The 22,810-nt window shown below is 40.7% G+C and overlaps 1 protein-coding gene across 3 annotated transcripts in view; it reads right to left on the reverse strand.

The window, feature by feature from the left end:
* The window catches only part of LOC113579851 (signal-induced proliferation-associated 1-like protein 1), a 39,192-nt gene that overhangs the window by 8,514 nt on the left and 7,868 nt on the right, over positions 1-22,810 (reverse strand). For all 3 annotated transcript variants that reach the window (XM_027014038.2, XM_027014037.2, XM_027014039.2), the window contains exons 2-14: positions 11,740-13,368; positions 11,466-11,596; positions 10,263-10,451; positions 9,818-9,992; positions 8,219-8,322; positions 7,726-7,883; positions 4,115-4,694; positions 2,551-2,825; positions 1,929-2,198; positions 1,177-1,317; positions 710-870; positions 372-463; positions 1-287 (exon numbers count right to left, since the gene is read on the reverse strand). The exon at positions 1-287 is cut by the window's left edge and continues 138 nt beyond it. In XM_027014038.2, coding sequence (XP_026869839.2) covers positions 1-287; positions 372-463; positions 710-870; positions 1,177-1,317; positions 1,929-2,198; positions 2,551-2,825; positions 4,115-4,694; positions 7,726-7,883; positions 8,219-8,322; positions 9,818-9,992; positions 10,263-10,451; positions 11,466-11,596; positions 11,740-13,180 — 4,004 coding nt within the window. In that variant the 5' untranslated portion in view covers positions 13,181-13,368. The remainder of the gene's footprint in view (positions 288-371; positions 464-709; positions 871-1,176; positions 1,318-1,928; positions 2,199-2,550; positions 2,826-4,114; positions 4,695-7,725; positions 7,884-8,218; positions 8,323-9,817; positions 9,993-10,262; positions 10,452-11,465; positions 11,597-11,739; positions 13,369-22,810) is intronic.

The following is a 22,810-nucleotide window of genomic DNA, read 5'->3' on the forward strand; positions in this document are numbered from 1 at the left end:
GTTGGAGTAACCTCACCCCAGTGAGCTGAGGCCTTCTCTTTGGGCTTGGCGGTGATGCTGACCGGAACAGAGTCAGCGTTCCTGGGAAAAGGCCCATGGGGTGATGACTCGACCCTGGCGCCAGCAGATGCCCCATGTGGGTATCCAGCCATGAAGCCGTTTAGGTTGGAATCCAGCTGGGGAACAGGCCTCCCACCACAGTCATACAGCTTCTCATCACTGCGTGTGGAGCTGGAGGTGCTGGAGAGTGTGTTGCTGGCAGAATAGCTGGTGGATGTAGGATCACTCTGTAGTATAATAGAGAGGAGAGCTGTCAGGAGTCAACACTTTGAAAAGAGAAGGAGTACAAACATGGAAGATCACAGACACACCTTCATATTGGGATTCAGTGTAGTGTTATGGTCTTTTTGGTGCTGCTGATCGATGCTCAAGAAGACGGTTGTTTCATTCATCAGAGGGGAGTCTAAATCACAAAAGGTCAAAAAATAAAGAATAGCTTACAGAACAGCTTATACGTATGAACTGTTTTAAAAATGTATGCTTACATAAGTTGTACAATAAAGCCGTACAATGCAGTAAATGCTGAGCAATAAAACAATTCGGTAAATACCCCCAAGGGGACCACAAAAAAAAAAAAAAAAAAAAGACAAAAGACTACACATGCTCCAAATTGTGAAACTAAAGAAAACCTGCCAGTATTGCTGATTACCTGATGGGGTTCTGCTAGAACTCTTGCTGGCTCCTTTCCCCTCCATTACTCTGGCCCAGCTTGGTGGGACTTGCACACCGTCTTTCATACTATGACACTCTGTGGCCAATGGGGAGTTACGATTCACATTAAACCTGAACAGGGTGTTTGGAGTGGGGGTGCTGATGCAGAAACAAAGGGGCTTCCTTTAAGAAACGTTCCTAAAGATTAGGATCTATGACTAAAAGTCATCTTATATATTAACTGATAATGAAGAATGCAATTTGTCAGATTAGCTCATACACATGAATGTGTTGGTAATTTCCAATCTAATTTAATGATGATGATAATGTGTCTGTTTTCATCATAAATCCATGCAAACATGTTATTTAACATGGTTGCAAACATATAGACTGGGACTGTGATACAGGGTTCTATTAAAGTATTAAACTTTTAAAAACTGTTGAGTGAACATTTGTAGCACCTACCCATCTGGAATGGACTTCTGATACCACTGTGAAGCGCTGGAGGTGGCATCGCTGGAGTATGATTGGTTGTTGCGGGTGTGGGGGGACCGCCCCATCACAATGGAACAAGCTAGGGCATAGTTATCAGAGCCTGGAGAATACCTGAAGGAGACAGACTCATATGAACAATTAAGCCCCAAGCCAGTACAACATTCAGCAATCTCAGACATATGATGCATCTACAGAGTAAATATGGTTACAGTTTTTGCAGCTTTAAAGGGAAAACTGCACTAACACAAGGATCAAAGAGAAGCATGAATGTGAAAAGATGCATTTGCAAAGAACTACATAACACAGGTACACTAATTTGGAGGATGGGATTCATCAGCAAGCTTTAATGTCTAATCTTTAAGGGCTTAAAGCTTAAGGTTTTCCTCTGGTAATATTTGAACATCAGGGTTTCTCATAGGTAAATAGCTAGGCGAAGCGCTTGGAGACCTGGCAGGGGAACCTAAGTGTATGAAAGGATCATTTTGGGGAAGGAAGAGGAAGAGGTCTTGATCTTGCTCTTATGTTCTTATCCCAAATGACTGCAAGTGGATTATACACTGGGAAGGTACAATGGAAACATTATACAAATTATAATAATGGCCTACTGTGCTGACATGCATTTCGAACTTCACATTAAAGATTTACAAAAAAAAAGGAAAAGGCCATGAACCCTCCATTTGACTCAGGTTTCGCCTGACATTTCCCCTCAAACCATGGGCTACCTTTTTGGATTCAGTGGGCGGCCATCACTGGACACACTGCGTGGGATGACCGAGACCCTATTTGCGTAGTCAGAAGACTGGCCCTTGCTTAGAGTTGCACCCATGCTTAAATTACGATTCTGGGAAGTAGAGACCGCAGCCTGTGGAGCAGTGGTGACTCGAGGCCACTTGTTGTTATTGTTGCGAAAGGGGAACTTATACTCGTATGGCATCCCCTCCTTGTGGTTTTTGTAATCCACTAGCGGCATGTGGTATATCTCCGAGCATCCTCTTTAGAACAAAGAAACACCCATTCAGTAATAGAACCATCAACCACAGAAGCACAATTAGGAAAGAGCACTTGCAACAAATTGGTTACAAATATAATTCAAGGAAAAACAACAAAAACAAAAAGATTGATACTATCAGTTGTTTTACCACATATTCCTTTTCACAAAACTTTATTAGTTAATCCACAATATTGTTTTAGTCCTTATGCTTGTACAAAAAATTGCCCACAGGCAAAAAGTCACACTACATAAGTTCCAAGCCCCAAGCAAACAAAAAAGGTCATGAAGCCGCATGGGGTCTTAATAACCAGAAAGTACTCTTTTAAACCCTTCAACTGGCATGTGGAGCTCACCGGCGTGGCGTGGAGTCCTCATGCGGGGGTATGATTACCACCCGCACCATGACTGAAGTGCGCAGCAGATCAATCATCTGCTCATGTGAGAGCGTCGCCACGGGGACCTTGCAGATCTCCACTAGGCGGCTGCCCTGACGCAGGCCTGCTTGCCAAGCATAGCCATAGGGCTCCACCTCTGCCACCACACCCTCAAAGTTCACGTGGAAGCCCAGCTGGCCCAGAGCATTCCTTCTCAGGGTCATCTCCTTCGTCTGGCCACCCTTGGTCACCAACTTGGCGAAACAAATGGATAAGAAACATTGCTGAGGCAAAAATCATCTCACTGTCTGGGCTGCTGGTGGGTTGGCGGCGTTTCCTCTCCTTTAAGGAAGAGAAAATGGGAGTTCTCTCCTTTTAACCCAGAATACTATTGCTTTTTATATTGCCTCTACTTCATATTGGAAATGGCGTTTCCTCTGATCTTTATCCTCAATACATTTTGAAGTTATACGTGATTCTGGCACATTTTCTTTAAAGAATAGTCAAATATCTTCAGAAATGAAATATGTATTCTGATATTGCATTCCATAGAGCATTTTAAAGAATTAGTTTACAAAGAATCACTAATGCGTCATTAATTTGTTGGCATATTGACATTCCATGTGTGTTAGCATACAGACAAGAGGAATCTCTAAAAATAAGATGAGTGAATGTTGATATGCAAAAAGTTGGACAGGAACACTTTATTTTGAGTGGTCCTTTATAAATGATTAATAAACAAACACTCAGAGTAATTGCAACATTGTCATGAATAAATCAGATGAGAGTTTGATCTAATCGCATTCAAGTTTACTCATGAGTAGAACTATTCAAGGGTCAGACACCAGCGATAAGACATCAAACCAACCCAACTAACCTTAACCTCAACTAACCTTAGCCTCACTGTACAATCCCACCACTGCCACCATTCACGATTGATTTTACATGTGGTAGCATGTTTAGGAGTTCAAACCAGGGTTTGCCAGGTAAGTACTACTCAGTCTCTTCCTGGTAAGTTCCAACTCAAGACATGCATTTCGTGGTGATCACAGACAAGAGAAGAAACATGGTGTAGAAAGAGTAATGAAAACTTTAAAAAGCCATTTTCCTGGCATAAGGATTTGTGTAATAGGTGTGTTTTAGTCCATCAGATACCATAAAATTGGTTCTTCTGCCTTAACACAGAATATTGTCTAAAGCCACAAAGCCAATTAGACAAACATCTCACAACAGGCTTCTTACTTGCTTTCTTCTAGACTGGATATTTCCTTTATAATCTTGTAGCCCTGTCCCCAGTCAGACTGGGCTTGACCACTGCTAAAGCAAGTGGGGTTAACAGAGAATCAGACGACAAACTAAGTACTATTACACATACATAATTTTCGACACAATGTATAATGCGCCATTTAGCCATTTGTACACAATACAGGTAAATATATTCTTGATATCTCATATTTAATATGTCACTGCTTATCAACACTGGGCAGTGCTAACAAAAAGCAGTGCAGTAGGGAGGAATAACTTTGCGGAGGAATTAACTGACCTCTAGGCGTTTGACAACCTCGCTGAAATCCTCTGTGTTGTTATTGATGGATCGCAGGGAGACGCTCTCTCCACGCTCATAGTAGATCTTCATAGAGGCAGGGCTGCCCAGTGACCAGCCAATTACATCCCTCACAGAGCAGCTAAAAACCAAAGCTTTTGTCTCCTGATCTAGTATGATGACAAACTCATTGGAGATAGCTAGCAGCCCCTCCCTCTCTGCCCCTGCAGTCTGATCCTCCAAGTGCACCACCCACGTGATTGCCCCCAGACTGCGAAGCTCTGCCGCACCATAGGGTCGGTTCTTCTCTTTCCGTTTGTGTGCCAAAGAGATGAAGGGGAACTTTCCAGAAGGTTCCACCAGAGTGCTGGTGACATGGCGCTCAGCGAGGTCACGCAAGTACTCCTGCCGTGTCCGAGTAGCCATGGCACCAAATTTGTCTGATTTGTGAGCTGCGTTCTCTGCATTAATGACCTTTGTCAGGAGGAAATCTCTGAAGATTGTGGATTTGGGCAAGATCACATCTCTAGGGATTGGAGGTCCAAATGAGGGCACATCACTGGAGCGACTAATTGCCACACTGGGGACAAAAACAAAATAATAATTAGTGCATTTTCAGACCAAAGGCAAACTCAAGTTTCTACATTCATCACTCATCATAAAACTAATGATCAGTGAATCACTGAAGAATTACATTTTTAAAAGACAACATATATAATGCATAAACCCATGTTTGTTATCTGATATTAATGCCATTTCTGCAAATATTGGCACTACCCTTGTCATTACAGATTTAGGTCACCTTTAAACAGTTAATACAGAATAACTGCGATGTAAAACAGTTTTGTGAATATTCTATAATTTGAATCCAGTTCCTAATTTAGCCTACAAAATATGAATTCCGGAAACCATCATGTTCTGGCTGCAGTTACATAAAATTTTGAATATGTAGTTTTAATATACATACACACAGAAAAAAAATCTACTGCCAACACATTTCAGTCAGGTTTCTTGCATGGCATGCATTGTAGAAGGACAAAAGCAATGGGTTGAGCGGATTTCCCTCAGGATAGTTTGAAGTGAAAGAGAGGTCAGAGAGAAGTAAAGCAAGAAATCCAGTATTCTTAAGTGAACCATTTTCTTTTGGCTATTGTTCTCGGCAAGGCATTTCATGTCCTTGCACAAAGATGGGTGTGAGCACTACAACGCATATGGTTCATCTTGAGTTACAAACCTCGGTTCATCTAATGGCCCAATGATGAACTCCCACCATCTTCCCCTGAATTACCATTAGTAAGTCAGAAAGTTAAACTTGATCTGAACTGTTAAACTGATCAAACTTCCAGAGTCTCACAAACTGACAGTGACAGGCTCCTATTCTTCTCAAAGCACAGTGACATTAAACAGCAAAAATTCCATTATTGTCTGGCAATTCAGGTAAATTCCCATGCAAGAAATGAGGAAAAAACATGACAAATGCAATACAGGAATGGTTCCATACCCCAATCTTGAACTTAGATAAACGTGCTCTGTGAAGCTGGTATGAGAAATCATGACAAGCCAGAGCTCAGTTGCTATCATGTACCGCATACAGTGAACTGCTACCAGAGCCACCCCTATGTGATAAATGAAGCCAAGTGAGCCATTCAAAAATCTGAGTGTTAGTGTCATGTGCACTCTATTTTAAATAAACATAAAAATTACTGCACAAACTGAGCATTTGTCAAATAAATATTACCAAAACATCACAGAGATTACACCAAAAAAGATGAACTGTGAACCATTAAAAGTTCTGCATCAAATGATACACCTCAAATTGTTCTTCAGCAGATTTTCCAGCAGATTTTCAGCAAAAAGAAGGTAGGCTCTCCTAACAAATTACAAAAGGCACAAAATCTGTGTGCTAATTCAGTATTCAAGGAATAACACGGGTCATCCAGTTACAGTATGTCCAGGTTAAACATTCAGGCAGAGCTCAGCAATGGTTTAGAGGGATGACTGAAGTCTTGGGGACAGCAGCATGCAACCACAAGACTGAAGTCACCACAAGGACAAGGGTACCTGGCAAGCTATCAGGAGTTCTTTCCTTTCCACTACAGTTGCTTCAGTGACTCCCAGGTTATTTCAAACACATTTCTTCTTCTCCCCCATCTTCCTCTCCTTCATTCTAGGGAAAAACTAATGAATCTGAGGGCCCCGAAGGCACAATTGCCATGAAACAGGAGAAAAAGGTGGTCATCTCGTTTAGATCTCAAGAAACCAAGAACTATGAGATGGTGATGTCAGAGAAAAAGAAAACGGTTTCAAAATGGTCTCGTCCCTTTTTTTAGGATCCAATTATCTTCATTTTGTCCTATGGGATGTCTCTGAAGCCAGAGTTCTCTCTGGCAGTGTGTTTTTCAGTACCTGCATTAAAGAAAATTCCCAGAAGAATGGCTATAGCTCAGGAGGGCATGGGTCATGCAAATGCTAGGCTGAAAGGAGAGGAGGAAGGGCACTTAAAGCCCCCAAAGCAGGTGTGCGTACAGTGTGGGAGAGAGCTTGGCAGTAATGAGATAGTAGCGGTTCTGTTAATGCTGGGGGTCAGGTGGAGATGTGTGCAGGAGGAGGGTTCTGCACATACGCCACACTAACTCCTTCAGACCAGTCCATATCAGATGCCTGAGGCAAAGGAAAGGAGCATGCAGGGGTAGCAAATGCGTGTGTGCGTACCGTACTGACATGCACATGCATACTAGGTGTTCCAACAATTTTTCATTTGTTTGCCTAAACACACTAAAAACCATCTATTTTGCATACTGCAATATCAGCATACAAATTACAAGACAAAACTAAAGCTAATCTAAACCTTACATAAAACAGAATGCCCGAAATCATTTAAAGATCTGTGTAGCATGACAGCATGTGCTAGCTTCAGTACCTTCCTGATCAATTTCTCAGTCTACCATAACCAGAGCAGTATAATGTACTCTACATGTTGCACAAAAGTCTTCTGAAACTGCCTGGATAACTCATTATGACACGAATAAGAGTGTTTCTCTATTATGGCAGTAAAACCGATAACAACTCCCCAGTCATTCAGGTGCAAGACAGATTTAATGAGTAAAGAGATGGTATTAAGAGTCATATGAATTAACTAGAGCCTGTCTATAACACTGAAGGAAGAGGTTTACTGTTTTACTAGGTTGCTAGCTGGTCTGCTGTTCTTACCTTGCCCTTTTACCTCTTTTTATCTCTTTTTACCCATAAAGGCTTTAAATATTGTTTGTTATTTACCATTTCTAAAGTATAGAATAGAATATACTGTTTAAAAGCATAGGAAAAACAAACAAACAAACAAACATTTTCTCACTGTGGGATGGCTACCATTGTTGCAATCTGTGAAAAATGAAGGATATGTTCCATAAATCTAACTAGACGGCATAAAAGAGATTCCAAATAAATATGTGTTAATTATATTTTTTCCACATATAACAAATTGATAAAAGAATTACCTCTGATAAATTAACACTAAAAGTGTAAAATGTACATCACTTTTAGGTCAGTAGAAGCATGCTGTATTTAACAGTATTACTGACCAGACACAACATTCACTGATGTGCTGTCTTTACCTGTAACAGGTGTTGTCTGAGCAGGGGTTGTGAACGCGAACTATGATGAACACATGCTGGAAATGTGAGCGGATATTCTTAGGGGTAAAGGGGTGTGCTCCAGGCTCCTGGAAGATGATGGTGACTATATCATTTCCAATGTGCCTTTTCCTTAACAACTACACAAAAGAAAACACAAATTTGAGCAATGGAGGCCTACAACTGGACACATAGTGAAAGTGAATAAAAATCAATCACTCACTCAACCTTCACAGGCAACATGACCATGTTCCAAAGACCTTTTAACACTGTGATGGCCATAAATATGTAATAGCCTGCCTCAAAAGTCTTTGGAAAGGAACTGATGTGGCAGCAGCCAACAAGATAAATGAGATTTGGAATGGTACGGGTGAATTAAGTCTCAAAGACTGTTACTTATATTTTAATACCTTCTCTGAAATAATTTTTATAATGTGCAAAGAAAGAAATATAAGACTTAAAAAAGTTGATTGACCTGCTGTTTGTTGTTTGGAGTATAGGGAAGCATGGTAGACACGTGAAACATGATCTCATAATCCTTGTAGGCAGTGTACAGGGAGTGTGTTCCGGTAGAATCAGCTGAAGGGAAAAACACATCGCACGCACGCACACACACACACACACACACACACACACTTAAATATTCCACAAATAAATAAGTCTTCAGTCTGTGTTTGAATATTTATTAGCTAGCTTTGTAACAAACATTCATATTTTTACACATCAACAATTTCTCAGCATTGCAGGCAACAAGTTTGGGGGAAAAATCTCATCTTAGTTTCTCAAAGGTTACATAATGGTTTTTTTTTTTATACAAGGGAGTAAGTACCTCACCATCGCTGAAATGCACACACTCCAAGGGACTTATTAGCTATGGCTATGACTATAGCACTCTATGCAGCAGACTGGATAAGTGGCCTCTAGTAACAGACATTTCTCAGTAGGAAGACATAGATGATCACTAAAATTCTATAATACCTTTGACACTTGTATGAAAAATGGTTTGTAGTGGATAGTGGTTTGGATAAACTAGCCTTGCCCAGATGTTTTGTCTTTTTCTTTTTCTTTTTAAAGTATAAAATACTTATTGTTTTATCTTATTGTGTAGTGACTAGTAGCATTGAGAGTATTTAGCCTAAAAATTATTTCAATCTATGTATGATAATATTGATGTTCAAAGCACTCACTTTTATTGTTAACACAGATCTGGTTTCCTGATGGCCTTTGAAATAAAAGGCTATTTAGGGCAAGAGGGTACACTATATCCTTTGAAATACCTCTTCTAGATTTCATAAGAAGACACAGGCATGTAATTTAGTGCATGATTGGAGCGACCCAACATTCTTGTTTTCATTAGGAGTATAAAAGGTTCATTCAGACAACTGGACCATGTGTACATGTGAGTATGAGGATCTGTCAGTACCACTGAAGTTTATTTAAAATCTTTTGGGCAAGAAGGAGGAGAGAGAGGAAAATTTTGCTGTAGAGAACGGAACACATTAGACAGAAAGGATACACAGTTCAGGGAAAGGACTGTGCCAGCTAAGAGACGAGCATTTCCCAATTAAAAAGAAAGTCTTTGTTTGAGATAATGGATTAAAAACGTACATTTAGTTAAGTAAATATTAAGACAAATTCAGTAAAAATGGAATGTTTCAAATTTAAAAGATTAAAAAGTATTTAAAGGCCTGCTATAAAAAACATCAAAAAGGTCTCAAGGACATTTCTTTCGGTTTTGTATATTTTATTTGTTAGTTGTCCCTTGTAGTCTAAGAGGTAAAGAGGCCAGCCATTAAACATTAAAAAGGACTTATAAGAACGTTTTTGTGTTCTGCATATTACTTTCTTCTGTGTAGTCACAGGACTGCTCACCGATATAAACATGATGCAACCTCCAAAACTGGCCCAAATCCAGCATCCTTTACTTGTTTTCTTTGTGCAACATTCAATACCTACTTCCACCCGGGACAATTTTTCTTAATATTCTATAAAGCCTACAAAGAATACTTCACATAGCATACCTTTAAATTGCCAACAGAGCTAGTTGTTTATCTGGCTATAATGCAATGCTTACTTTTGGTGTCTAGCTGGGCACGGTACTTGGTGAACCCTTTCAACCGCACTCTCTCTCCCAGCTGCTGCAGGAACTCTTCAAAGGCAGGGCCAGCCATCTCATTGTTGTACATCTCCTCCTCTGTGCTCTGCCCTGCCCGACAGTACATTACCCCCACCTTCACCTGGAAACTGAGCTTAAGGGCAAACAGACCAGAGAAAAGGAGCAAGGCTTAGCAAGAATAACAATTGTCAAGATAAACTTCACTGCAACTACATAAAGGCAGGTCATTAAACTCTGATTATTTAAATCAAGCCTTGTTGAGATCAAAGAATGATGCAACACAAATAAAGCTAAAAGTTGTCAGATCACATTATCCTACATTAGCTTTTATTGGCTGATCCATTACTTTAAAGTCCATGTTACCAGTGCTGCTATGAATTAGTCCACCTTTGTGCTTACATACCCCCTGTTCATCCAGTTTCATTAATTGTTCTGTCACTTTGGGTGTGTTGACAGCAAGCCGCAGGCAGGAAACATCTAGCTCTGGCAGCAGGTACTCCAGCACTTCTTTAAGGGGTAAACCTCTAGTAGTGCCATGCTTAGCACTGGAAGGCACTGCATCCTCAAGTATAGAGCCTCTCAAGGTGATCAGCTAAACCAAAACAAAAAATACAATTGACTGGATTTCTTCAGGATTAAGGTCACTATATTTTCACCGAACAGCTCATACAGCCCTATTTTTAAAATTTAAGAACTTTTGAGTGGTTCTTTGTTCACCTGAACAAGCTGTTGAAATTGTTTATTTTTGGGCAGCTCAGCCAGCTACCTATTTAACTTGATGGCATCAGTCAGATTTTGGAAAATGCTCATAAATCGAAGTGAATTTTTATGGTAATCACTTATTTATCTAGATAAGAACCATATCAAGTCCTCACTGTCATATTTCTGTTGCTTAAATGGCACAATACCTGAAAAGATATTCAACAGCATTTCATTCACTTAAAAAGAACATGGCAATGCAAAAGAAAAACTGAAATACAAATGATGACATTTGAAAATTACACCATGCTAAAGGATTCAGCAGTACTTTTTCCTAAAATGTTCTTTTTTAACTTGTCTATACATGAAATTGTTTCTTCTTGTTTTCATGTCATCATTCCATGATCAAAGAAAGTGCCACAATATTCCCATGTGTTATGCACCAGCACTTAATGTTACATATCACCACTGGACTCCAGTTCATGTTCCTCTCTACCATATCTGTGAGGAGAGATGAAGCCCTGGAAAAACTGCTGATAACATCCCATAAGAGCTGTTCTGGAAATATTCCATGAGGCAGCAGTCAATAAGCAGGGAAGTAATGCAATTAATGGACATTTCTGAAAGAACTGTAACACAGATGGCATCTAAAGGAATCCAAGCAACAACAGACTGGAATCATGGTATGATACTCAAATGCTAACATGATCAATGTCAGCATCTCAAAATAAGTGTATTCATGCCTGTTCAGGTTGTCAGTATAGTTATAGGAAGTGTTACATGTCTTATGGTGTCCTTTCTAAAAAAAATAATTACCCCTTTTAAATCAAATGAGGAAACAAGCAAAATGCACAAGCATGTAAACCACCAAACTGTTATTATTTATTCTGGGGGAGAAAGAACTCACCTCGCTGGTCCTGAAAATGATGCGATAGTTGTACTGCTGCCCATGCTCTTTATCCTCTTCCCATTTCTCCCTCCTTATGCTTACTGCTACAGGGCCCAATGACTCATCTAAGCCAAAGTAGTTCCAGTGGTCTGAGTGTGAAGGACGACAGAAAAAAGATGTGAGATATGAGAAAGGGAGAGAGAGAGGCAGATGATTAGCATCCTTGACACCTTCCTTTCAAAATATACTTTATCTATAGAAAAGTCCTTGTATCCCAAAGGAAATGTCTTACCTCTTAGGTAGAAGAACTTCCTGTAATAATATGCTCCAAGGTCCACATGTTCAATAACATACTGATTTTCCCTGTCATTCAGTAAGCTGGATGCATCTTTGGGACCCTCTACAACAGCAACACCTGCACCAGTGCAGTGGAGCCGCCGCATAAGATCATCACCTCCAAGACCTCTGGAACCCCCACCTCCAACCTCACCCGGTAGTGCAGGTCCAAACCTGTGTCTAATGCTTCCCCCGGTTTCAGTACAAAAGCAAGGACAATTCAGCACCAGTCCATTGCCCTCCTCATCAGCTGTATCTAGAGAGGGACCATCCTGGGCATTGAGTTCCTCTTGGCTGCCACCAGGGGAGCTGTATGGTAGGCTGTGTGTTGAAGACAGTGTGGAGGTTGCTGATGCTGAGAAGGCTGAAGCAGCAGAGGCACCAGAAGTTTTGTTTTTACGTGTAGCTGCTGAACTCTGTCTGTTCTGGATCACTTCATTCAGGCTAAACAGCATGCTCTGCACATCATAGTGCGCAAACCCTTTCTGGCACACCCAAGGCTTTAAAGGCGGTTTAACATCCTCAACATCAGAGCCAACCTTTAGAGAGCCCACCTCAGCCCTCACAGTGCGGAGTTTCCTGAAAATAGATTCACCACCTGTCTCAGATTTAGACCGCCTCTTTGGCTGCTTGTCTCGGTCCCTCAATCGACCAGAAGGTGGGCCATCTTTCATGTCCTCTCCTGAGTCCAGCAGATCCAGTTTATTGTTCAGTGTTAGCAGCTCTTCCAATCTTTCAGGTGCTGGGCTACAGTGGTCTTGCGTCTCCTCTTGGTAGTCCATGAGCATCTCAAATAACCTGTTCTTTGAGACCACTGAAGAGGAGACAGCATGCTGATCGATGGAGGAGGTGCTGCCATATTCCCTGTGCAGTGGGGACCATTTGGTCCCTGCACAGCCCCAGTCTTCCCCACCGTCTCCACTTCCATCAAGCTCACTAAGCGTCATGTCACTGTTGCTACGTTGTCTGATGTGTCTAGTCCTGTGACAGGACCCCCCATTGTCACTGAGCTTGATCAAGTGGCCTTCCCTGGAGCCGTCACGGTTGGCTGGATGAAACTTGCTCTGGCGAGTCTTGTGGATGCTGTGGTACATGGTTGAATCCTCAGGAGTTATCAAGGTCCTGAGTTTGGCGTGACTACCCAAGCTACTGCCTGTTTCTGCACCTGCACTGGTGTGCCGCAGAGCTCCTCCATCTCTCCTAGGTGGCCAGTCAGCAACCCGTGCTCGCACCCCCATTTTTGGAACCCCAATCATGCTTCCCACCTGGTAAGAGTTCTCTGGCTGTAGAGGTGTCCTTCTGTTGGTCAGGTGTAGCTGGCGGGTATAATGGTCTTCTGTGGCACGGACCGTCCCCACAACAAGCCGCTCTGACGGTGAGTGCTTCAGGCTCGTCATGGCCAGTCCTTACCAAACTCAAGAGTCTCAAGTATGGTGCATAGTTGAGGACATGTGTAGCAATTGCAGGGTCCCAGCCAAACAGCTAAGTCCTCTGCTTCCAAACAGCCTATAGGTCTCAGTGTACTAGGTGTCACGCTTTTGTGGTGGTCTCTTAAAATGTTCATGCTTCATCTTATTCTGCACTCCTACAACAGAAAGAGGAGAGTTTAGAGTAGCAACAAGTTTCCTCCACTTTCCGAAGATGCTGTAAGATATGCTTGACATTTTAGGCACATGGAATTGCAGAGATAAACCTTTTTACCAAACAATGGCATAGACCTCACTGCTACTGGAAAAAAAAAGAATGTCACACAGAACTAAAATTTCCAATTAATCCAAACCAATAATCTTATAGATCTAGTTCATATGGAACTATATTTCATTGCTGAAGTGCCCCAAAACTGGTAATTTGCTGACGTTTGGAGAAAGAGAAGCTTAATAATACATTTTCATATTTAAAATTTGAAATTGTATAAGATTCTGATTTTACAATGTGAAAGATAGAAATATTAAAAATTAGAGTGTTCCAACTCCAACTCCCAGATATAAATGAGATATTATGTCTAATTAAACTGCACTCTCACTTCAAATGTCACTCTTCAAAACATTAGAACCCAGATGTAAGCTACTCTATGGAGAAAAAAAAAAAAAAGAAAAAAAAAAAGTCCAGTAGATATATTTTATAGCAGGTATGAAAAGTCTAGCGTCAGTTGTAACTGAAAGCACAGAAAGAGTGCTGTTCTACTGAACTTGATAGAGTCAGGGTTATGCAAACCTGTAGAACAAGCTGTATTGGGACAAGATACCCCCTGCCCCACCTCCATCACTGGCACACACACACGCACACACACCCACACACAAAAAAAACAAAACAAAAGCTACTCAATGAAAAAGTTACTGAAACATATATTTGTTTTTTCCCCCTGTGTTCCTGCACAACAGAGGTGCTTTCAATATGATCAAGTATGCAAAAAGAAAATGTTCAAAAGGAATACACTGAACAAGCTCGTCATTCAAGAAAATAGCTAGATACTTCACCCAAGCAACAAACACTGTAGCATGTTTTCAAACGACAACAGAAGTGTTTTCAAAGCAGTGGTAAGGCATGAAAGAGAGATCAGGTGAATTTATTGCTCTGGATAACTAGCCAATGTCTTTAATAGACAATGCAGGTTTTGGTTGCCTTTTGGCATTTTTGGAGCCACAATATATTTTATTCCCTCTTAACCCTGGCAATATTTCACACACTGTCATGCTGGAACTTTTATTGTAAAGTTCCTCACCACCTAGACTCCAGTTTCAATTTAAAATGCACATTGTTGCATGCCAATCAGGTTCATGGTTCTCATGCAGTTGATCACGTAATTCAAGCAATCAAAGAGATAGTGAAAATATGAGAAATAGATATGGAACAGGTAAAATAAGTTGCAAAAGTTGTCCCTTAATAAATAAATATGTTGTAGGAGAACACAATAATGAAATTGGATAGTATGGGGAGAACAAGGACATAATACAAAATACAATACATTGAAGCACAGTTGTGTTTGTTATTCTTTACTGTGTTCTATTATGGTAATTGTTACGACATATATCTTATGTCTTAGTAATTTTATAGTCGTTTTCATTATGCTTTTGTTTAAAACAAAAAATCTAGGCCTAAAGAAAAGCTATGACTAGGCAATATCTGGTCTTAATGTCGAGTTATTCAAGCTCAAGGAAGATACATGTTGCTTTAATTGGATTGGTTTGGCAGTCACTATTAAAAGTACTCGAATTGGGGGGGCGGGGACCTGGAATGGAACATCCCTCTTTCCTTCTCACACACAGACACAAAATTAAGGGTTTGTAGGCATTTATGCCAATTACTTTTAATTTAACTAATGCATTATGCCCAGGTCCCAAGCTTCTATCTGACTAGGATTTTAAAATTGTACCTCTCAAGCTCATTTTCCCAGGGTGCCATGGTGTGCTCATGTAGTTGAAAACACTCTGCTGCAGCTTCCTGATATCAAATAAAGCATGCCCCCAACCCATCAGACCAAGGGTTTGGGCCAAGTCAGTACTCACTCACATTCTCTAGTCATTAAGGCTCTCTGTCAGAGCAGTGATGCTGAGACAGTCACCAGATTACTTCCAAGCTGTCAGCCACTGTCACCTTTGGAAGGCTTTGGCATCTGGTACTGAGGTGACCCAGACATGAGGGCAGCCAGGAATAATAAACATTGTGACCCATTAATGGGACAATGTACACACACACAAAAACATCCACAGGAGGTTATTTTGTTCTTGGCAATGATTTAAAAGACCAGAAGTGAGTCAGTGAGGGAGTAAAGTAAGTGAGTAAAATGATTTTAAAAAATAAATAAAAATGTTGGAGTGTCCTACATATAACCTTTACAGGAGTCAGAATTTGTCACAGCTGTAACAAAGTTAGTGCACATGCAGTGGGAGGAAACACCATTAACTGAAACAATTACAGCATCTCTGTGTGCACAGTTTTAATCAAATTGAACTCAAAAATAAAAAATGAAGCTCATTTTATACAATAAAACATATTACACTATATTGCAAAAAGTATTTGTTCATCTGCCTTCACACGCATATGAATGTGAGTGACATTAAACTCTATGGATTAAAATTGGGATATATGTCGGCCCACCCTTTGAAGGTATAACAGCTTCAACTATTCTGGGAAGGCTTTCCACAAGGTTTAGGAGTGTGTTTATGGGAATTTTTGACCATTCTTCCAGAAGCGCATTTGTGAGGGCAGACACTGATGTTGGACGAGAAGGCCTGGCTTGCAGTCTCCGCTCTAATTCATCCCAAAGGTATTCTATTGGGTTGAGGTCAGGATTCTGTGCAGACCAGTCAAGTTCTTCCACAGCAAAGTCGCTCATCCAAGTCTTTATGGACCTTACTTTGTGCACTGGCATGCAGTCTTGTAACAGATAGGGGCAATCCCAAAACTGTTCCCACAAAGTTGGTAGCATGAAATTGTCCAAAATCTCTTGGCATGCTGAAGCATCAAAAGTTCCATTCACTGTAACTAAGGGACTAAGCCCAACTCCTGAAAAACAACCCCACACCATAATCCCCCCTCCACCAAACTTTACACTTGGCACAATGCAGTCTGACAAGTACCGTTCTCCTTGCAACTGCCAAACCCAGACTCATCCATCGGATTGCCAGACAGAGAAGCGTGATTCGTCACTCTAGAGAACACATCTCCACTGCTCTAGAGTCCAGCGGTGGTGTGCTTTACACCACTGCATCCGACACTTTGCATTGTGCTTGGTGTAAGGCTTGGATGCAACTGCTCTGCCATGAAAACCCATTCCACTAAGCTCTCTACGCACCTGTTCTTGAGCTAATCTAAAAGCCACATGAAGTTTGGAGGTGTGTACTGATTGACTCTGCAGAAAGTTGGTGACCTCTGCACACTATGCGCCTCAGCATCCGCTGACCCCGCGCTCTGTCATTTTACATTGCCTAACATTTTCTGGCTGAGTTGCTGTCATTCCCAATCGCTTCCAGTTTTTATAATACCACTGACAGTTGACTGTGGAATATTTAGTAGCGAGGAAATTTCCCAACTGGACTTGTTGCACAGGTGGCATCCTATTACGGTACCATGCTGGAATTCACTGAGCGACACATTCATTCACAAATATTTGTAGAAGCAGTCTGCATGCCTAGGTGCTTGGTTTTATACATCTGTGGCCATGGAAGTGATTGGACCACCTGAATTCAATTATTTGGATGGGTGAGCGAATACTTTTGGCAATGTAGTGTATGACCTCCATGGATTTTTTGTTAATTGTAAATCAACAGCACCTGTTAAACTTTTTGTGGTGGTGAAAATACAATGCAGTAGGACCAACTCTATTCTGACAAAATACAATTGCATATGAAAAATTACTCACAAAAATAGCAAAGACATAATTATGTGAAGATCATGGTGAGGTACAGAAATTATATAGTCGCTGAAGCTAGCTTTCATGACCTGAGGTTATTAAAGCTCTTCACACAGTTTATGTTATGCATTTCTTTGCCCATAGAATGAATTAGTAATACTAGGTTGGTCTGGTTTTGCCTGCTGGAACACATCCATTGTAAAGGACTCATGAATTGAGCTTTAATTAATTTTAATTTTTTAATTTTAATTAAATCAGCTTTAAGTAGCCTGTCTCACACTTTCATGGTGGTTTATTAATGGACTTTGCTGATCCATTGATCCTGCCATCCAAATTCCCTACCAACACAAATCAGAATTACAATTTCATCTTGGCAGCAGACAAAAAAAAAATGAGACAGAGCCACCATTCTGTCCCTTGTGGATTCATATGCAACATGGAGTTAAATGTGAGGCTTACTGAAGTTTTATTCACCCAAGTGGCATTGCTGATGGGGGAAACATGGGCCCTTCAGCCAAGTATGCAGTGTAACTGGCAGCTACAGATTAGACATCAATGTTCTATAGTAACAGCCAGGTAGACAATTACAGGGTTTAGATCAAGGCTGGCCTGAGGTGATCCAGTCATTTCAGTAAGTCCTTCTTCATAAAGATTCCTTCAGGAAAAAACTGAAATCGCTCCAAACTAGACTGAGACTGCAAACCATTTTGGAGTCAATACAGTTTGTAATTTGACCACTTTATAAACTGGATGTGGTAAAGATATCTGTAAGATATAAATTGCTAAATGCTTTAGGGCCAACATGCCTGTCTGATATGTTCAAGCAATATAATCTGAGCCAGATTTTCAAATCACAAGAATTTATCTTTTAAACATATCTAAGGAGTGTGGAGAAGCAGAATTTAGTTTCTATAACCGAATGTCTGAGAATCCCAAGTATATATTCTTTTAATTCACTGAAAGCCTACCTTGGCCAACATGCTTCCTGACCTCTACAAAGAGCTGAAAACTCAACAGATTAGCAAAAGTTAAATGACATGGTGGGGAGTTTATGCAACAAGAACTCACTTAACATCTTACACCCCAAGTCATGCAAACATGTCCAAGTGCTAAAGACAGTGCTACAGCTCCACTTCAGCCAAATTCAGCTTTGCAACAAGACCCTACTGAAAGAAGAATTAAACTGGGGTTCTTAACTGGCAAGATGTAATCCTTTTTAAAATGTGCCCCAGGTATCGAAAAGTAGTTCAGTTAGACTTACTACTACAAGCTTTCCTGTGACATTCATCATGGGCCACTAGGGTCAGTCCAGTATCCTTTGCATATCCTGCTACATTGAAAGGGTACACTGCAAAATGCTACTGGACTCACTGCATTCACTGCATTCAGATGCTTCAGAGACCTAGTCCTGTGATAATGTTACTATTCCATGGTATTACCTCCAGAGAATACAGAGAAAATGGCATTTAATGGGTCTAAAATTTGTCAGGTCAAAGGTTTTGATATTACAACTATTTAAATGACCCTGCCACTTTCGAAAGATTGATTGTTAACATGTCTTCCAGCTAATGTGTTGTTTACTTGATGATTTGTTAGTGCACACAACAGACTTCAATGGAGCACACTATAATCCCAATATTAATTGCTTAATTGCTTTTGTTGCCACTAGATGAAAGCTGAAAATCAGCCAAATATGTGTCCTTCAATGTTGAGTAAAGTTCTTGTGTGAGTAAAGTTCTTGTGGCGCCAGTGCATTTCAAGAGACCGAAAGTAGATCAGAACAGAATGCAACTGGCCCATGCCGCATACTGTAGGTGAGTTTAGTGGGGCTGGGATCATAGTACCGACACTTTGCTGACTTTATTACTCTCTTCCCCACATAACAGCCAAAAAGGCAGAGAGCCTGAGGCTTCCAGAGCATGAGGAACTGTGATGGATGGGGCGTCATTCCAATACAGATACTGACAAAGAAAAAAATGAAAGCATGCTGCAGACATGAGAGCAGAGCTCTACAGTATCAAAGCTGTAGAACTGGAGTGGCTGGTTGTCATTCTTCATGAGAAAGAAATTAAGGTAAAATACCCCCAGTAGGACAGCTTTGTAATTCTTGATGACATCAACTCTGGGAGGAAACAGTGCCCAATAAACTGATATGGCTGCAGTTGGTGTCAAGAAGCCTGAATAAACTAGAGAGGGCTATGTGGAATGCAGAGACCTACTAGAATTGGGTACTCTGAGACAACAAATGCACTAGGATGCTTGGCAGCCTCTAAGCAAGATATAGAGGTTCATCATTTTGGCACCTGTACAGTGGAAAAAAAAGAACCAGTAGAACACTAGGCCCTGCTAAAAAGTCTGGATAAGGGCTCCTATGGGAAGAAATCAAATGTGCTGGGCCCATTTCCTGATCAATAATGTTGTGATTACTAACTGGTATGTTCTTATTGCTAAAGTCTACTTCATGAATTCCCTCAAGGTGTATGTTGTGCCAGCACAAGAGCATACAAACTGAAAGAGGAGGACATTGAACACCATTCCAGAGACCCTGAAGAGTTGTACAGTGACCAATGGCCAAAGTATAGGTAATGGAAAAGGAACGTCATCTTTGTATGAAGAAACTGCACACCATGCCACATCACTTTAACTCAGAACGCTGGGTTAATATAGAGTGGTTTAATTGCATGCTCAATACCTAGCTGTCAATTTTCACCACTCAAAAGAAACACTGAAACTGCTATGTACCTGAGATGTGGCAGGCTAACCAATCAGCAGTCCAAGAATCAACAGACTTCACCCCATCATGAGCATGATCATGAGAGAGCAGTGCTTCAACCAAGTAAACTTCTCACTCAGAAACCTGCCAAGAGAACTCCTATGGAGTTTCCTATGAGAATTGCGACAACACGGATTCACCTTACTAGGATTATTTAAATACTTTTCCTTGTTTTTTTCCTCATCACCAATATGAGCTCTTAGAAGTGGGTCAAAATTAAAAAAAATAAATTTTTTAAAGGGGTTCCTGCTCTCGCTGTGATACACAGAGTTTGACAAGCTACTGTCTATTGCTGAAAAGAACTAATGGAGCACTCATAGCCTGCTACAATCTATGGTTAGGGGCTCCTGTTGGAATGAATTGATGGGCTGGGACCTTTTCCCATAAGGGACTAGCAACTTGTATTTACATTTACAGCATTTAGCTGCTTTTATCCAAAGGGACTTACAATTACAGGTGAATACAACTTGAGCAACTGAGGGTTAAGGGTCTTGCTCAGGGACCCAACAGTGGCGGGGCTTGAACTTGCAAGCTTCCAGTTACAAATCAAGCACCTTAACCACTAAACTACCACTGCAACTTTCCCAAACAAAGTGCTATCATGACAGCATAGAAGGTGGAAGAGATGTTCTGCCAAGTCAGAGGACCAGGGGAACTGCCACGGCCAAACTTCAAGATCACAGGTGATGGAAGAGGTATGAAGCCTTAGTGTGAAGCAGCAGCACACCACAAAATGACGAGTTAGTCGTTCTTACCTCCCAACACAAGAAACACTGAGATAGCCATCCACCTCAAGGCCAGTTGCAGACTGGAGACCAGTCGGGCTTTGACCAATCAGAAGTCCAAGGATCAACAGGCTTCACCCCCATGCTCTTATGCACACCCCAGTGGAACTTGTGATTTCCTGTCATAGCCCCTCACCCAACACTAGGGGACACATTTTAGAAAGTAGTTAAATGTGTGACATGTATAGCTCAAAATGACTGAAGTTCAATAGATTTCGTGAACCTTTGAGAAATAGTTAGTTGGTCTATGCACAGACTGTATATTTTGTTGTGAAAAGTTCACTACACAAGATTATTATTTTAAATAACAGTGACATTTCATTGCTAAAATATCCCTATTGTATCCTTGCTATTTCTGTCCTCGTTATCTGTGCCAAATTTTCTTTTACAAACGTCAGAGCTGCGAGGTTGGAATTAGTGAGAGCTTCACTCCAATTTAAAATGACACGAAGTTGTTACAATCTTAAACACAAAAGAAGGTCTGGCTATAATCATTACAGTCACATCATATGTGCACATGTTTTAATTTTCATAATACTGAGGAGACTACAATAATGTCAGCAGATAATTACATCCTCACAAGACATTTCATTCTAGCAAACCGTAACTAAGTTCTCCTTGAATATTCTTATAAATGTGTATGCGCTTTCAAATTAAGCTGCTCAGGAAAGGGATGCAAGCGTAAGTGATGATACAAAATGTTCTTCAAGAAGTTGCCTGAAATGACATATTTCTCCAGAGAGATCCAAATCCCAAACTAACAACTTTGACTGTCTGTTATGCTGAATATCAATTTAGTGTCATTGCTAATTCATGTTACTCTGTTTCTGGTTAATGTTCAAGAATGTATTTATTACCATGATTTTTATTAGTTTACATTTAAAGTACAAAATGCAATGCAGGGGGAGGACTTTGCTCACGCAAATTAGTTGCCAGAAACTAAGCCGTAGAAGGCAGTGGTGCCCACATATAGATTAACCTCCTCAACAACTGGTAGTGGATTGATAATAGAGCCAGTTGCTGAGCAGCAGCAGCAGTCCAAATGATGAGAGTAACATGGCTACCTCTGGGGCAGTGCTCTTATGCTGTCATTGCAGTCACAGAGACTTGCATAAAGCTTGAGTCTAGCACACTTATAGGGTCCCAGGAGTTTTTTCAGCTGTGTAATGATGGGAAGGTGCTCAGGGTTGCCAGGCAACAAACATCATGGTGTCTTACATGTGAACTAAAAGCATGTGCAAAGAGTAATTTTGGAATTTGGTTTAATTCATTCGGTTACAGTTACACTGCACATTAAAATCCTCTCCAAAACTAGCCATGACTGATAATAGCGGAAAGGTGCAAATATACACAATCATAGTTCTTCTACAAAATGGGCTAGATATATGCCCATTGTGATTTTATCACCTTTTTACAGTCTGGCTAGTAGAGCTGAGAAATCTCCCCAAAACAAATGGCAAACAATGCAATTTTATGAGATCCAAAACACACAGAGTTCTCTGACAGCACACTGACCCTGGACAGTTGATGATACTTTTCGATTCAGAAAGTGTTGGAAAGGGAGAGAGAAATGGGGAAAAACATCACTATATCACTGATATGCTTTATTTGGACATTGACTAAGCCTTACTTATGCCTGTATAATGTATTTAAAATGTTACGCAACATCACAAACAATGTGTCAAGATGCATCTATGACTGTCCATTTCTCAGGTCATTTGTAATTTAGTGTGTAATTACAGTGAATGATTGCCAATAATTGGTTTGCCCTTTCAAATAAATGTCTAGAAGATTTTCTTGCCTGAAGGAGAAAGGTCTTGGATTTTACTGCACACAAACTGTTAACAACCAAGGGCGGACTATGCTTGTCTGCCGATCAATTATTGATCTCCATCCTGCTTGTTTTACTCATTGGCTTACTTTCAGGCACTTATCCTCCTTCACCATCGACAGTAGTCTCAATTACAAAAGCACAAGTGCATTAAACAAACAAACCAATAAAGTGTTCATGCTACCAACATTTGTGCTGCCCACTAAAAACCTCAGATACATACAACAATGGGTGTGGTCTTTTTCTAGTCATCAGGGACAAATATTTGAGCATATAGTGCAACCC

This window comes from Electrophorus electricus, chromosome 13 (genome assembly GCF_013358815.1).
Source record: "Electrophorus electricus isolate fEleEle1 chromosome 13, fEleEle1.pri, whole genome shotgun sequence".
Lineage (NCBI taxonomy): Eukaryota > Metazoa > Chordata > Actinopteri > Gymnotiformes > Gymnotidae > Electrophorus > Electrophorus electricus.